The sequence below is a fragment of the Poecile atricapillus genome, chromosome 9, assembly GCF_030490865.1.
Source record: "Poecile atricapillus isolate bPoeAtr1 chromosome 9, bPoeAtr1.hap1, whole genome shotgun sequence".
Lineage (NCBI taxonomy): Eukaryota > Metazoa > Chordata > Aves > Passeriformes > Paridae > Poecile > Poecile atricapillus.
The window spans coordinates 10,993,651-11,010,215 of record NC_081257.1 but is presented as its reverse complement, the minus strand read 5'-3'; the positions used below and the strand labels follow the sequence as shown (position 1 = coordinate 11,010,215).

At 37.5% G+C, this 16,565-nt stretch overlaps 1 protein-coding gene across 1 annotated transcript in view; it reads right to left on the bottom strand.

The window, feature by feature from the left end:
* Positions 1–16,565, bottom strand: part of CACNA2D3 (calcium voltage-gated channel auxiliary subunit alpha2delta 3) — a 388,427-nt gene that overhangs the window by 121,448 nt on the left and 250,414 nt on the right. Inside the window, exon 13 of the mRNA XM_058844987.1 lies at positions 15,796–15,929. Within this exon, the coding sequence (XP_058700970.1) occupies positions 15,796–15,929 (134 nt within the window). The remainder of the gene's footprint in view (positions 1–15,795; positions 15,930–16,565) is intronic.

The window sequence follows — 16,565 nt, the reverse complement described above, 5'->3', positions numbered from 1 at the left end:
CTTAATATTTGTAACTTAATGGTTGTAAGATACACATCACTGATACTAAAGGATTCAATTCACATTCTAATTTGTATATCTAGTCTTTTTATCTCTTACAAAAAAAGAAAGGGAGGAAGAGAAGGAAGGAAAAAAGAATCAACCTCAGAAGACAGGTGCATACACACACACTCATCCATTTGTTCATCTTGCATAAATGCTTTTCCACATTTGGAAAAAGGGCAGGTTCTTTGACAGTTCTCTTAAAGACAAAAAATCATTTCTTGATCATAAATCCTCTTAGGAGCCAATCACACATCCTCTTTCTCTCATGGTAAAATCAACTCTGTCCTCAAAACCGACCCAAACAAGAGCCTCACACAATATCTGTTAGAGTCAACGAGGATGCTGCAGTGAGTTTAGTGGGGTTTTGATCTTGCACTGTATTAAATCTTGTTCTACATATCAATGTAAGACCAACATCTAAAGATAACTCCTTTCTGAAGATAGATGAAAGTGTGTTTGATCTACTGAATGTGTAAAGCAAGGCAGAATGTCTTCTGAAAAATCAGATTTACTAATTGTGTTTGTGATTTTTAGCGTGTTACTCTGATTGTATTAAATGGGATTGTACTTCTAGAAGAGACGTGTTGCTCTGTATTCTGTTTTGCAATCATCCAACACAGCCTAAGAAGGGAATGGCTGTAAGAACCTGTATAGCTGAATTATCCCAAACCCTTGGTCTTTTCTCCATCTCTTTTCCACAAAGCAATACCATTTCTTCTGCATGTCCAGAGCACTGCACAGGCAGAAGCAGTGGAAGGTGTATCCAGACTCACTTTCCATTCCTCTGTCCCTCTCCCCTACTGTCACAAACAATCTGTGCCTTTAAGGGCTCTTAGAAATCTGAGACCATTTCTGCTTTGCTGTCCTGGGGTTCACAACCTCACAGGAGTGAAGGTTTCTGCCATGACAAAACTTTGGAATTAAGCACAATTCATACCAGACAGTTTTACCTCATGGATCTTGCATTTAATGAAGAATCTTTTGCTGGCATTTACGTGCAAACAGCATCATTTGAGGTTCCCAGCATTTTGGACTAGGACCACAAAATATGCAGTAAAGAAACAGGTAGGAAGTTACTTATGTCAAGCAGTTTTCTGTAGAAGCAAACGTTTTCTTATTTGCAGGGGACACTATTTACTGGTATGGAGACAAGACTGACCCATTATGAAGTTCACAACTAATTTTGTATCAAGGATTCAGGGTTAAGAATAAAAATATTTGTATTCTGAAAAAAAACTGCCCTGACATCAGAGGACTGACAGGACTTATTTATAATATTTAATTCAAGATGATTTTGCTTTCCATTTTCTTCATGTAAGCTTCTTATTGTGGCAGTTGTTTTGGGGTTTTGTTTGTTTGTTCTGTTTGGTTTTGGTTTTGTTTGTTTTTTTACTTCATGATGAAATAAATGAACTTGTAATTGAAAAAATAAGCTTCATCTAATACCAGGACCAAACAAGGCACCTGCAAAACTACTGTGAAATGTTTAGCACACACCACTTTGGGAAAAATAGAAAAATAACTGATTGATTTCAAATGTCTGAAATTCAGCATACAAGAACAAGACCAGAAAAATCAGGCATAGGGAAAAGAAATCATCACTGAGAATCTCATCAGTAAGAGTGTGTAATTAATCTGTCTACTTTTGCTAACTAGAGGACTAAATTTATCTTGTAGGAAATGAATCTGGGCTGCAAAAGATTCTAGGAATATCAAAGTGAAGGAAAATGCAGTTGGATTTGGAAGAGGGAAGGCTGTAATTAATGGGACTTTACTCTTTCTCTTACTTGCTTTAAGTCCTTCCAAATTTCAATTTTGAAACTGACTTCCTGATTCTAGAAGTTTGAGGCAAAGACTGGAATCAGTATAAGGCTCTAAGTGCTGGAACCAATTATCTTTTAGAATTAAAATACTGGACATTTTCAGAGGGAACAATCTGCTTAGCTGCCTAACAAATACATTCAGAATAATTATTGTATTTTATTAGGGTTCTTTTCCTCCCCCACTGATTGCTTCTGAATGAGCAGAAATTTTTTACAGATTTTATATTCAGCTGGCATAAAACACCTTGAAGGCAATGTCAGTAAGCAATGGCCCAGAACTGCTCTGTGTGGAGCAGGAGGCTGGAGGGCAGAACAAGATAGACACCACACACTCATGAGATCATTTGAGCTGATAAACAACAAGAGATTATTTCAAAGGAAGAAAGGCTGCACAAAAATATTAGGATCATTTCATTTGCTGGGAAGAAGAAATCCACAGATATGATAATAAATCAAGGGCACGAGAAACCAGCAGGAAAGGCAGCTTGTGCACAACAATTAACTGAGAAGCTTCAAACCTTTCAAAAAAACTTCATTCCCTTTCAAAGACAATCATCTTTTCTCTCGTTTATCCATTTGCCTGTGAAAGGGATAAGCACTGATGGGTCCATCCAAGACACATCTGAAAAAGTTCAGATGAAGCATAAAGAAAAAGAAGGAACAAATTATGTTCAAAAACAGTGCATAAAAATAGTACATGAAGCCCAGGCACTGGGCTCAGGTAGATGTTTGAAAGTGCTGTTCTGCTTTGTCAGGGAAGAGGGATACTCCCAGAAACCAGGAATAAATCTCCATAAAAATTTTGTCCAGGTTTTGTATACAAATTTGAGAATCAAAAGCTCAGTGTCTGTTTTGGAAATAAATTAAAATTATGCTAAAATACTATGCTCTAATATCAAGATGACCACCAGGTGGTTTCCAAATTAGCAACGTGTGGTTTCAGGCTGACATGCCAGGCAAAGCAACTGATTTTATCAGCTAACAGAGATGTACAAGAGCAGAAGGCACGTTTAAGTCTCTAACTGTTAAAAGCATTATTTTAAAGCTCCTAATCTAAAAATAGATTCCTTTTCCTATAAAATTTTTCTATCATCTTGTGGGGAGGTTGGTATTGCACATGTGGTTAGTGCTGCCATCAGAAAGGACAAAATGACACCACCAATGCTGCATCCTGTTCACTGACTGCTCTGAGGACCAGCTTCTGTCTTCACACCCTCCTAACAAGCCCAAGCTAATGCACCTCACCATTCTAGCTTCACACTGAGATTTTATAGCTTTATTGAAACAACCATGGAGCATTTTATGGACTCTTCATACTGCAGGATGAATTCTTCAGGTCCTATAAAGGCTCACTCACTCTGGAGAAAGAGCTACAGTTCTCTTGCTGGTTTATTTTGGAAGAAGTTTTTTGTTGTTACTCTGCACATATTGAAAGTTCAAAGCTTCCCAAAGGCCCGTGTGACCTGATGGCCAGTAACTAAGGCTCTGATTTGTTGGAAGCTAACAAATCTGACAGCATTTCTAGATGATCTGTTACATTCAACCATGCAGTTTTTCATTTTTTAATACACTGCATGTGAAATCTAGATCAAGGAAACATTTTGGCCTAAGGTAAAGTTACCCATCACCTTCTCCTCTCTTCTCCTTTACTGCATTATCCAGCAGGTCAAGAAAACCTTACTCCTCCTTCACTACAAGAACTCATAAAAAAAGGTCTCAAAATTCTTTCACCTGTCTCAGAGCTAGAGCTGTTTGCAGACACTAAGGTTGTTTTTAGGCATAGTAGAACCTAAAATAGAATAAATGCCATCATCTTGTAGTACATGGCAACATTTTCATGAGCATAAGCCCCCTGATTATTGCAAAATCAGATTTCACTATCTTCATTTTCTTAAACTAGATTATAACACAAAAAGGACAAGGTGAAGGAGGTAAAGGCTAAACTTGCTTTTTTATAAAGACAATTTGTTGTCCACTGTAACTCAAATTTCTGAGGTTTTGTACAAAATGTTAGAATGTTCCCTCAGTCAACAGAAGTATAATCCCAGCACCTTAAACTAAGATTTTTTTGTTTTTTGTTTTTTTTTAACTGACACAATGAATATTTGCTCTGGTTTACATCAGCATAACTCCAGGTTATGTAAGACAGATACTACTGATTTACTAGAGAGTAAAATAAGGAATAATAATAATCAATAAATGTAACCCATGTGGAATACAAGCATATAGCTGACTTAGGTAGTTTACTTCTACTTTTTGGACAGTTTTATGGAATAAACCTGTCAACATAGAAATCTGAGGCCTTTATTATTACTCAGAGTTCATTGGCTGCAAAAGAACAAAAAGACATTAGAAAGATCTGTAATTTGTGCTGGTTTTTGGTATTAGTATACACTTTCAAATGTGTATGCTGTTCTAGTATTTATGTGCCACTAAATAAAAGGTAGCATAAAAAAAAAGAAAAATCCTATTCTGTAAAATTCTTAAATGCAATGGCCCTGTAGAGTCCTTGTGACAACTTACTAGAGAGCCCTTGCACATTTTAATGATTTTCCTACAACTAGCAAATATAAGCTAGTATTTAGGGTGAATACATTTCCCTACCCCCCAAAAACTGACATCAGGGCAGGTGAAACAGTTGTTATAAATTCCAGAGAAAATACTTATGAGTTCTAAACTTTCCCCTGATGGCACTGATGCTGCTAAAGATCGTTTACCAACTGGATAGATCATCTTTAAACTAATCTTTCGTGAAAATCCCTGCTTGGAAAGATCTGATCTGACAAAATACAGCAGTGTAGACCAAGGCCAAACACCTTGTTGTCAAGCAGCAAAAACATCAGTAAGAAACATCTTTTAATTCCTTGTATATTTCTGAATAATTTCTCTGCAAATTACTAGCTTTAAAGAAAATACTTGTCATAATGACTCTGATAAACATGAACTCCAACGTTTATGCTTATTGTACACATGACTGAGTTGTATGTGAAAACTCCTGATTATACAAGAAGAGCTATAAATAACTAAAGACTTCTATATCTGCAGAACAATAGACAAAAGAGAAAATTATTTCCTTTTATTCTCTGTTCTTCTCTTTTTTTGCAATGAATTCTGCCACTGCAGCAAAGCTCAAATAGTACAAATAATTTAATAAGCCTTTCTTATTATTGCAGGTTTTTACTCCAACAGTGCAGATAAATTACATTTCATCTTCACTGCCCTCTTCCTTCCAGAAAGTCAAGGAATGATAAATATGAGATCAAAGGATGGGATTTAGTACATTATACTAAATTCGTTGCTTTCCTACATTATCATTTACCCTAAAAAATCTATTACATGAAAACTATAGACAGAAACACACTGGAAGAAGGTAATATATATGACAAAATCTCCTTATAATTAACTCAATGTCACTCAGAGTAGAGGCAGTAAAATAAAAGATGGGCAGTTATCAGTTGTGAATGTCATTAAGTAATTTCCACTAAGGATAAACCTGTCCTCCTAAATGCTGGATTCAGCATAGCACGTAGGGAAGAAACAAATTCTTTCTCTAGTTAGTGATTTCTCATCTTTGGATCTTATTTCTGTGTCACAACAAAACCAGAAAATTCCCTGTGGAACAAGGTGGAGACGCAAAGCATTTTTTGTTCTCTTAGTCGAAGGCACCGTAAGTCATTGGCAGATCCCAGCTGGAAGTGGTCCCAAGCTGCTCTATCTCCAGTGTGCAGGTGTCTGAAAATGGGACCAATACCCTTTTGGCATGAATATGCCTGTTAATCAAATTCAACAGCAGAGCAATTCTTTGTAATTTGTACCTAGCAACTGGTGGGAGAACATCCAGCAGGTGAAATCTACTGACATTTGTAATTCTATGGATTCTTATTCAAATACATCCAATCAGTTTTCATCTCAGGAGACAGTTTCGATTATTTATCAGCAGTTCTGGCTGACCAGAGAGGATCCAGTTGACTGCAAGTTACAAAACATTACACCTCTCTAGAACAAGGGTCAGTGAGGGAAAGCCTTTGATGCTGTTTCCCACAGCATTCTCCTGGAGAAGTAGGCTGCTCATGGCTTGGATAAGTGCACTGTTTGCTGGGTAAAAAACTGGCTGGATGACTGGGCCCAGAGAGTGGTAATGGGGTTACATCCATCTGGCAGCTGGTCATCAGTGCTGTTCCTTGTTTAATGTCTTTATCAGTGATATTGTGAGGGGATCGAGGGCACCCTCAGTAAATTTAAGATGACTCCAAGCTGGGTGGGAGTGTTGAGCTGCTGGGGGATAGAAGGGCTCTGCAGAGGGCAGGATGGATTGATGGGCTGAGGCCACTGGTGTGGGGTTCAACAAGGTAAAGTGATGGGTCCTGCACTTGGGTCACAGAAACCCCACACAGCATTCCAGGTTTGGGGTAAAAGGGCTAGAAAGCTGTCCAGTGGAAGAAGACAATGGGGTGTAAGTCAAAAGCAGGTAAACCTGAGCCCAGATGGCCAAGAAGGCCAGTGGCATCCTGGCTGTATCAGCAATGTGTGGCCAGCAGGACCAGGGCAGTGATTGTCCCCCTGCACTGGGCACTGTTGGGGCCACAGCTCAAATCCTGGGTTCAGATTTGGGCCCCTCAGTACACAAAAGACATTGAGGTGCTGGGGTGTGCCCAGAGAAGGGCAGTGGAGCTGGGGAAGGGGCTGGAGCACAAGTCTCCTTGGCAGTAGCTGGGAGTGTTTAGCCTGGAGAAAAGGAGGCTCAGGGGGAACCTTATGGCTCTTCAACACCTGAAAGGAGATTGTAGCCAGGTGGGGTTGGCTCTTCTCCCAGCTGTAACAAGTGACAAGATGAGGAAACAGCCCCAAGTTATACCAGGGAGGTTTAGATGGGATATTAATGAAAATTTCTTCCTAACAGAATTCCATGAAATCAAGTTTAACCGAACACAAGCAATCACACCATGATTCTCGAGACCCAGACACTTGTGTGGGAAATCTGTACAAGTGAACACTACCATTTGAAAGACCAGTAATCAATTTTTGCATTGACCTACCCTGTCTTACCATGTCCTTTCATTCTCTGCCCTTTCTAAGTAACTGGTGATTCCTACCTATTACTTTAAATGTAAATTATATGAGGAAGGAATTGCTATTTAATCCTGTAATCATCCATCATCTACTGCGGTAGAACCTTGGTGATTTATTAAAATTGGCAGGTCATGATAATAATATCAGCAGTGGTCAGTGGCAAAATTGGAGTCAGGGATATGAAGAAGAAAATACGCATTAAAATGAACAGTACAACCCAAAAACAAGAATGACCTTAGGAAACAGTAAAAGCCAATGTGGACATCACAGCATTCTGCAGGAAAGTGGAAAGAGAAGATAATTACATTGTACAAGAACAAGCTGATATGGTTATTGGGAAACAGCTATTTTTTTCAAAGAATCATGATCAAGGATGACAATTTCTTCAAGTGTGATTTAGTTTAAACATCAGAACATGTAGTAAATGAAGACTTGGAAGGTTAGACGGTGTCACAGCACTTAAACATGGTAAAGCTGACTTATTCTCATTGGAAGTATTATTTAAAATAAAAAACTAAATAGTAAAATAATCCTCTATCAAATACTGAGAATATTTCAAAATGAGGAGATTTTACTTTGTTTAAAGCAATATTTCTGTAGGAACTAATCTGATTCAAAATTAGATATTTAATCTCTCTTTCATCCAGTGATAAAATATGAGCAGAGACCAAGGTCATACTGAAGTTACCCCATCATATAAAATAATAAAGTACTAGAAAAAAGAATATTTTGGCAATATACAGCTAAAAGCCAAGATGTAACACTCCTGTGATTTCCCTTCAATGGTTTAACATAATGCTTGTCTCATTTGAACCACACAGGGAGCAGAGCTGCTTAGGACCCAGCTTTGCTGTGGCATTACAGCTACTTGCTGATGTCGCAGGAAGATAAAAATAAGTTCTATATAAAAGCCTCCAAGTGCAAAGAACTGTAAAATGCATTTAAAGACATCAACTGCATATCTCAAACTTTGAGGAAGAACAATTTGCATTCTGCATTTCTCATGTAAATATACCCTATGAAAAATAATTATAATAGTAATCCGATTCAATGGAAATAAAGTAGTGCAATATTTATAGTCTGTGCCAGAGTTATAATGACTGTGGGGCGAGAAGTGAAGTGTCTCAGCATGTTCCACATGTTTTTAACACTGTTTCTAAAGGCTCTGGAGGCTATTAAATTTAATGAACCCATCTGCTATGAAATAGAGGTCCAAACATAATCTGTTTTCTCAGTGCCATGTAATACAGATGGCATTCCATGTTCCGCATCCCCAGCAGGAAATTTTATGTTCCTATTTAAGTGCAGGACTCTTGGTTTTGGTTTTGATGTTTTAAACATCTTTTTGATGTATTACTTATAGCATTTTACAGTGTAAATACTATGTAGAGCAATACACATGAAAAGTGTTAATTCATTAAACTAATTATTGCTATTTCCTTACAACAGTTTTTCTGTGACTTTGACAACTAGCAATTAGCTCTCTGTAGTAATATTCTTTGCTTAATGCAATCACTGGAAATTGCCTTAATACTGTAAGTTCCAGCATTAGCAGTGGAGGAAAACAAACATGTAATTTATCAAAAGAAGCAGTTTCCTTCAAAAAGTTTAAATATACATATTCTTGTGTACATAATGTGTGCATAGGTGCTCCCTGTGATGAAACTTTACTTGTGTGTACTCTGTTTCTATGGAATAATAATTTTATTTTAAGTGTCCATATCCCCATTAGGTCCTTATGGGATTTATTTTCCTGTGCATGCCCCAGATTTGATTTCAGGGGTCTCAGTTTGTGTGTTTTATTGGGACACACTGCACTCAGACTCTTGTCTTAGTGTGTGAATGCGGGATCTGAGCACAAATACAAATGGCACAACATTCCCTGCACTGATGAACACCCTGCTCCTGAGCAGGAGTAAATCAGATGTTCATTTCATAAAAACCCAACATTCATTGTTGTTTTCAATTGCATCTGAAAGACAATTGGAGTTCATGAATTTTATTCAGTTTAGAGGTTCATTCATTGACTATCTCCAGAACTCATTATGTTTTGACAGTTGACACAGATCTTACTGAATTTGGAACAGTTCATGTGTTTCATGATAATTCATTTATTCTGGATCCAGCAGTAAAACAAACAGATTAGAACTGTTTGGGAGAAAATGAGAGTACGTAATTATAGCAACTGAAAATTTTGGGCCACAGAACTCATAAAAGGCTTGGCTCAAATGCGTCCTTTTTTTATGAGACAGTCAGTGAAGGTTTCCACAGACAGTACACTAATCATCAGCATAAGGGGATATTGCACCTCCCTAGCAATGTGTGCATAACCTGTTTTTGCAGGTTTCTAAATGAGTGCACAAGCAGCTGCATTGATCAGCACTGTCAGTGGCTGCAGCACTGCCCCAGATCTACGAGATCCCAGTGCAGACACATCAGACTGTCACTGCTGAGCTTGGAACTGCAATTGGGCTGCCCTGGAAGCTTCAAGGTGAAATGGTCAGAACTGTTGTACTTTTTCAGGAAAATTAATCCAAACCAAAGAGCTGATACAAAGGCATTTCCTGGGCTGCTTTCGACTTTTCTCCCCTATCAGAGCCTTCAAAAGACCACTGAGATCTGTAGAAGATGAAGCAGAGCTTGAAGAACCTTATTTTATGAACAAGCCTACCTACCTGATGGAAGGCCTGATATCCATACATGAGATTTTTCTTTCCCAACCCAATTCACTCAAATGTCAAAGCAAGAAAAGGAAATTCCCATGGGAACCTCAGAGGCACTTGGAGGTGATGACATTCTCTGATAAAGAGCTGTAAATTCTTAGAGATTAAGAAATGCTGGCCACAAAGGGAAGGCTAGAGCATATAACCAAATCCAAAGTGGGACTGGAAAAGAAGCAACACAGATTTCTAGTTTGCAGTGTATTAAAAAAAATATAAAATTACTGTGTGTAAATTTTCTTATCTCAGCTGCTGATTAATGACACTTCCTGACATTCAGCTCTGCAGTGATTACCAATATTTACTTACTTTAGATGCAAGTGAATGTTCTGAACACACCAATGCATTTTAATGCCTACCAGTTCTGCAATCTAGAAGTTACTTTCTTGAAACAGAGGCCCAGGGAACCTTTACTGTTACAGAAATGCTAAGTATACCCACTTATAATAATAGCACAATTAACTCGTGCCACCAAAAGTATTTGACGGTATCTCTGGGAATAGAAGCTAATGGAAATGGGGTACTATTTTATCTTTGTTACTACATAAAAGCTCTTCTGTGAATTGAACACGAAGCAAACTGTGTGAGTGGAAGAAGCACTAAACAGCATTTTAATACCTCACCAGAAAGTCCTGGATAGAAAAATATTCCTAGCAGCTTTCAGTCTGGAGAACCTTCTCTTATAACTCTGTCTAGATATATATATATGTATATATATATGTATATATATATATATATATAGATATATATATATATATGTATATATATACATATATATAGCCTCTCTGTAATTGGGTCATAATTCCCCTCTGTCAGAACTGAATACTAGAATTTAAATTTTCATGCACTAAACATTTGGATTCTGATGTGACAGTTGAGAGGCAAGAGCTTCCTATAATTGCTGCAACATTTCTGCAAAGAATTTGGATCAGAGTAAAAATTATGCCTGCAGAGTACTTGATTTTTTTAAGAATGAAGATGAATATACGTAATAATGTAATTGTAACACCCATCAAAAGTATTTTAAAAATCATTACTAAAGGCTTTACTTCAGTGAAACTATCTCAATTTACTGCCCATAAAGAGAAATAAGGTTCCTCATTGCCTGCCTAGGACAGCATCAGTCTCGTGATCAGGAAATACTTTCAAATATTACCTCCTTGAAAAGAGGAAATAAATGAGAAAAATATATTTATATTTACAAATATGCATATACACAGCAGCAACTGTAGAACTGAACTAAAAGCCATAATAGAATGTATGTCTGTGATAATGTGGGGATGACGAAAATGAAGAATCAACACATGATACTCTAACACAGAAGGAAATTACAAAGAGCAAAAGCACTCACCATTCATATTATGATGAACCATGACCTGTAATGACTCAGAGTACTGCTGTTTTAAATGAACTCCTAAATTCTGGAGCACCAGACAGTCTTCTCAAAAATATTCAGTGAAACAATAATTTGCTCTTTTTAAGCAAAGAACTCCTCTGATTGGAAACTGAATAGAGAGGATGTGGTAGTTTGCCTCAATCTGCTCACAGCTGGAGACCAACAGCCTGGAGATGAACTCAACGGTACATTAGATCCAGAGGATATATTCAGGTACACTTATGAGGAGCAAATTCCACCAGGAAGAGTTAAGAAAGGTCCAAGTAGGTCAAATTGGACACCCCAATAAACAAATTCTCAAGCACAAACTTTTAAACAGTAGGAACTCAGGGGCCAGACCAGTCTTTTTTTATTTGCTGCAGGAAAAAAAAAAAGGTATGTTTCATCACATTCCAAATGTGACCTTATGTAACTCATAAGAATGAGTTAAAGGCTTCTGTAGTGTACAGATGATTATCCACAACACCAAGAGATGACCTTTATGTATTGCTGCACTTGAATATTCTGATGCCCAGCCCATATTTCTTTTCCTTCCAAAATATTCACTTTCACTGACTAGCTATAGATGCATGCTTAAAAGTCATTAACTACTTTAAAACTGTTGCCTCCCTGAAATACTATGATAGTTTTAAGAATTATTTTCTGCTTACATTTGAAAGCTATCACTTAAAAATCTCCTTTTTAAGTATTCATTAGGCTATTTTATTTTCTGAACTATTTCATGCTTCTTGTGGGCCTTAGCAATATTGAAGGACTGATATCAGATCCAACTGTGACCCATTTTTGAGCAGAAAAGTTATGCTGAGATTGTTCTGCAGGAGTGATGTCCAGACCTCACTGTCTAGGGCCCATGTATTCCATCTGCAACCTCTGGAACTATTTTCTACAGCATCTCTGTGCCGTACAGCTGAACAGGAACAGGCAGCAAGACCATTTCTTCTCCTGTTAAACTCCACAATTAAGAATCTTCCACCTGACCCCTCACTCCTGACAGCCCAAACACCCTTTCTCACAGAAATCCATAGATCCAACAAAGCTCACCCACTTGTACTGTGTATCAAAGTGCTGAGCAGAGAAGTACAGATGGAAAAGAGAACAGTTCTAAGGAAAGGTGTGATCTGGAGCCAGAGGACTCTGAACCAGAAGACAGGAGGCTGGCTGGTACATATCACATACTGCAATTCCAACGTTTTAGCCTGAAGGAATTGGCAGCACTTAAACTATTGGGCTGTTACAGACTCGCATTCCCAATTCTGAATTCTCCTATTCTGAAGCTGACTTAGAATTAGCCCATGATAATCCTCTAAAGACCATTTTCTAAATGAATACCAAAACCAAGTACAATCAGTTCAGTTCCCCACAGACCTAAATTCAAATGTTTTCAGAAATCTGGTGTTTCTCCAGGAGCCAGTAACATGTCTTAAAAGCGTATCACTCCTATGTCAAAAGTCCTGGTTTTGAAAGAAACGAGGCCTTACACAGTGATGATCACCTTCCCAACATGAAATCCTGGATCTAAAGGAAATAAACACAAATAATTTTCTGATGAAGGGTAACTAAAAATGACTGTAGAAGCTGACTGGAAAGACAGGAAACACTGGGAAGAGAAAAAGTCTAGGGACAGGAAAAAGGGAATCAAGGAGTCACCAGAGAGGCCTTGTCTCAGTTGTTTTACATTAGCTATCAATCCTGACAGTGCCAAAGGACACAGCCCTGACACATATAAAAGTTGTTCCATGTCATGCTTTCTGCATATGACATCTTGCCAGAGAATTCTACTTCTGTAAAGGTCGTATATTTTCTGATAGTATGTGAAGCTCCTCAGGAGTGCCAAAGTCATGTTGAAGACGCAGCTGTATGAACATTTTGCAGACATCCTTTTACAGGAAAGGTGAACAGACACAGGAATTAGATGCTTTGTTTTAGTAGCAAAATTCTTCTGGGAATATTCCTAAATGGTATCAAACACTTCAATGAACTAACTTCTGGCTTTCACAGATGACTTTGTCCTGCACAAATACTGGATGAGAACTGTCTGGGATGACAGGGGAAGTATTTTGTAGCCTAAGGTTATTATTACTTTCCAGCTTCTTTCTGTCTGCATCCTAGAATGTTCCAGCCTAATGTTGCTTGCTCAGAAACAGCTGGCCAATTAGCTCTGCTGTTTGGTGAGAAGGGAACAGAAAAGTATATTCCATGCTGTTAGGGCACAGTGACACTGAGTGCAACCATGCAAATGTAGCCCTGGGAATCTAACCCTGCCTGTTCAGACACTGCTGGGTGATAAGGACATTTCACTATCTGCAAATACAGTAATATTTTGAACCAGGACAGCTCCAAGCAGCAGCCACACAAACTGTTGGTGAAAATCAACAAGTTATGGGATGGAGAGGATTATTTTAACAGCACTTCCAATGTCAAAGCAGTAGAGATGGCCAGGGAATCTGTCTCTGAAAATAGCACTCAGGCAGCTTTAGCTGGGCCAGCAGCAAGTCTGATTTGGTGAAAGGTTCCCTTCATTCCTGTTCTCAAGATTTGTGTGTGACTACCCTAATTTATCCTGTTCCCTTGCCTGTTTGGGGCTTTTAGTTAGTTTGTTTTTTGGGTTTTTTTGGTTGGTTGGTTGGGTTTTTTTTTTTGTATGGGAAGAGTGATGGAGGAGGAAGGAAAAAGGCAGTTTGCAGCTAAGCAGATAATGGTGTTTTATTTTTCAATCTTTTCTTACAGAATCCAACCCATTAGGGTCCTGAATGGAGCTTTCATACACTTAAAATATATGTGTGTATATATGTACATGAGTGCATGTGTGTGTATATATATATATATATATATATGTAAGTGTGTGTGTGTGTGTGTTCACAGTGACATTGATTAGTTTAGTCAACGGAGGAGGAAAACAAGAGAAGATAAAGAGAAGAACCTGGAAGTGTTTTGACTGCATCAAAAGACCTATTGTTTGGATTTAGGCAGTTCTATTATTCAAGATTGTAACTGCTCCATTGTCTTTGATTTTCTGGTTTTCTCAAGATTCCCTCATTCCATCTCTACACTCCCTCTAGTGTCCTTAAATTCACTTGCATTTACTCACCCCTGCTGTATTCACTTAGTATTTCACACAACATTAAGCTGTTAATTTCCCTTAGCTTTTCCATAACCTACAGGAGAATCACTGAAAGTTAGACTAATTTTTATGAGTATTTTTCTCCCTGCAAAGATCGAGGAAATACAGATTAATGGGCAAAAGCAAGAGTAAAGTGTCAAATTAATTCTGAGACAGCAATTTGTACTTTGTTGGTGGGTAGAGGGGATGACTTGGTATTGAGAAAGGAGGAAGATTTTGTTTACAATACTTTTAATGAACGATTCACAGGCAAAGGAAAAAAGTTGCACCAGGACACCACTTACCTGAGTATCTTCCTGCCACTGCCTCTAGCAAATACACAAACTCCCTGCAATATTCACACACTGATTACTTTTTTTTTTTAAAAAGTGAATGAGGACAAGATTCTCCTGGTCATCTCCCCATTTCGTGGGATGCCCTGAAGGCACAGTAATAACACATATTTCCTGTTCATCTCATCTTATGGTTCAATAAAAGAAAGACAACAAAGGGAAGACTGGATTAATAGGTTATTTTTAAAAAGGAAACAGAGATAAATTCATTCCCTCTAATGCAATTAACTTTTTGTTTCTCCTTTATAACTGCAGTTTAAGAATTTATTTTACATTAGCCATGTCCACAAATGGAGACTAGAAAAGGCCTAAACAATTGTGAAAATGAAATAAAAGCTCTCTTCCTAGGGTGATTTAGTATAGATTTAAGACTGAACCATCTGGAAGCAACAGAGACTCAAAACAAATAAAACCCATCAAATACCAGAGTGAAGCTGGTGAGATTGTCCCACCTTACCCATTAAGTAAAAATTTAAAACAGAAAGAAAGAAATATTTGTATCACAAGTAATTTGTGATCTTCTATCCATTATACTCGATACTTGGCATCTCCTGTACTAAATGGCAGGCATTTGTACAAACTCTTGTTCTATAGATAATTTACTAACTAAATATTTTAATTGGACCAAAGGGAATATAATAAGGAAAAGAAAATAGATAAAACTCTGTTGCAGACCAATCCATGGAAATGAACAACCTTTACCTGCAAATCTGATGATTTGCCACACATGCTACAGAAGTATCACAAGAGCTCAGTCACTGCATAATAGAAAGTTGTGCTTTAACTCTAATATTTCAGTTAAAATTGGATATTTATGACAATTATTTTAACATATCACCCATTCAATACACTTTAAAAGGCAGAATCTTCTCTATATTGTTCCCCAAGATATCACAGCTGACCCCTGGTTGTTGACTTGCCTTTTACACTAAAATTATTGATTCTTGTCAATCTGAGTTTATACCTACATATTCATTGACATGTTTTAAAACATATAAAAAAAATGTTTACTCAATATAATCAATATCTGTTCAATGCCCATTTTTGTTTACTAAATGTAGGTTTGTACATCATTAACTTCAAAATTATTCTGTAACTTATGTTTGTTTCAGTATTTATACAATATGTAATTACAATGTATAAGTATCTGCTAAAGTTCAGTAATGCTGAATTGCTTGTAGCATAAAGTTTATCAAAATTCTTACACTGAGTTAGCACATTCCAGCAACAGAAAGCAGATTCATGAGTGTTTCTACCCCAGTAGCTTTGCTTTATCATGCAGACTTACAGTGCTGTCGATGTACGCTTCAGTCCACACTACATCGTGCTCCTGGTCAATAACCTTTGGTCGGCTGAGAACATGGAGATATTCCATAACGTTCTCTTGCACATCAGCCAAGGTAGAGATCTGAGTAAAAAACCCTGTGAAAACACATCATTCCAAGTTATAAACCAGAGAGAACAAATACAGGAAGTTTTCAAGAAGAAATTGAACCACCCAGAAGATGTGGTTTATGTCTGTCATGTTTTTTGCTTATTTCCAAAGAAAAAAATACAAAAGAGGAATGTTTCATCAGAAGCAGCCTCAAACAGTAATAACTGGTGAAAACAGATGTCTGTGAAACCTTTGGCCAGCCCTCAAGGACAGGGTTTCCAACACTGCTATGAAACACCACACTGTCTGTACTAAAGTGTGATTTCAAGACCACTTTTTTTTTGTTTAATGATTTGGGCTTTTTTTTCTTTTAATGTTCTCTGTTTTAAAATTTAGAACTGGTATTACCTTTGCCCAACTGTATCTCACCCACTTTGTCCAGCTTCAAGAAATATGATGGAGTAGAACTACAGTAACAGAATGGTCTTTGCATTTGCTCTGGAACACTCATCCCTACACAATGTGACTGAGATTAAAAAAGCAATATGTAATTTACAAATATGGCAGGTCACAGAAAATGTAGATTACAGCTAGAATTGCTTGGTTAGGTGATCACAGCCTTGTTAATCCTTAAAGCATCTCTTCCAACCTGACAGGATTGAGAACAGCAGAGGCCTCAGCTA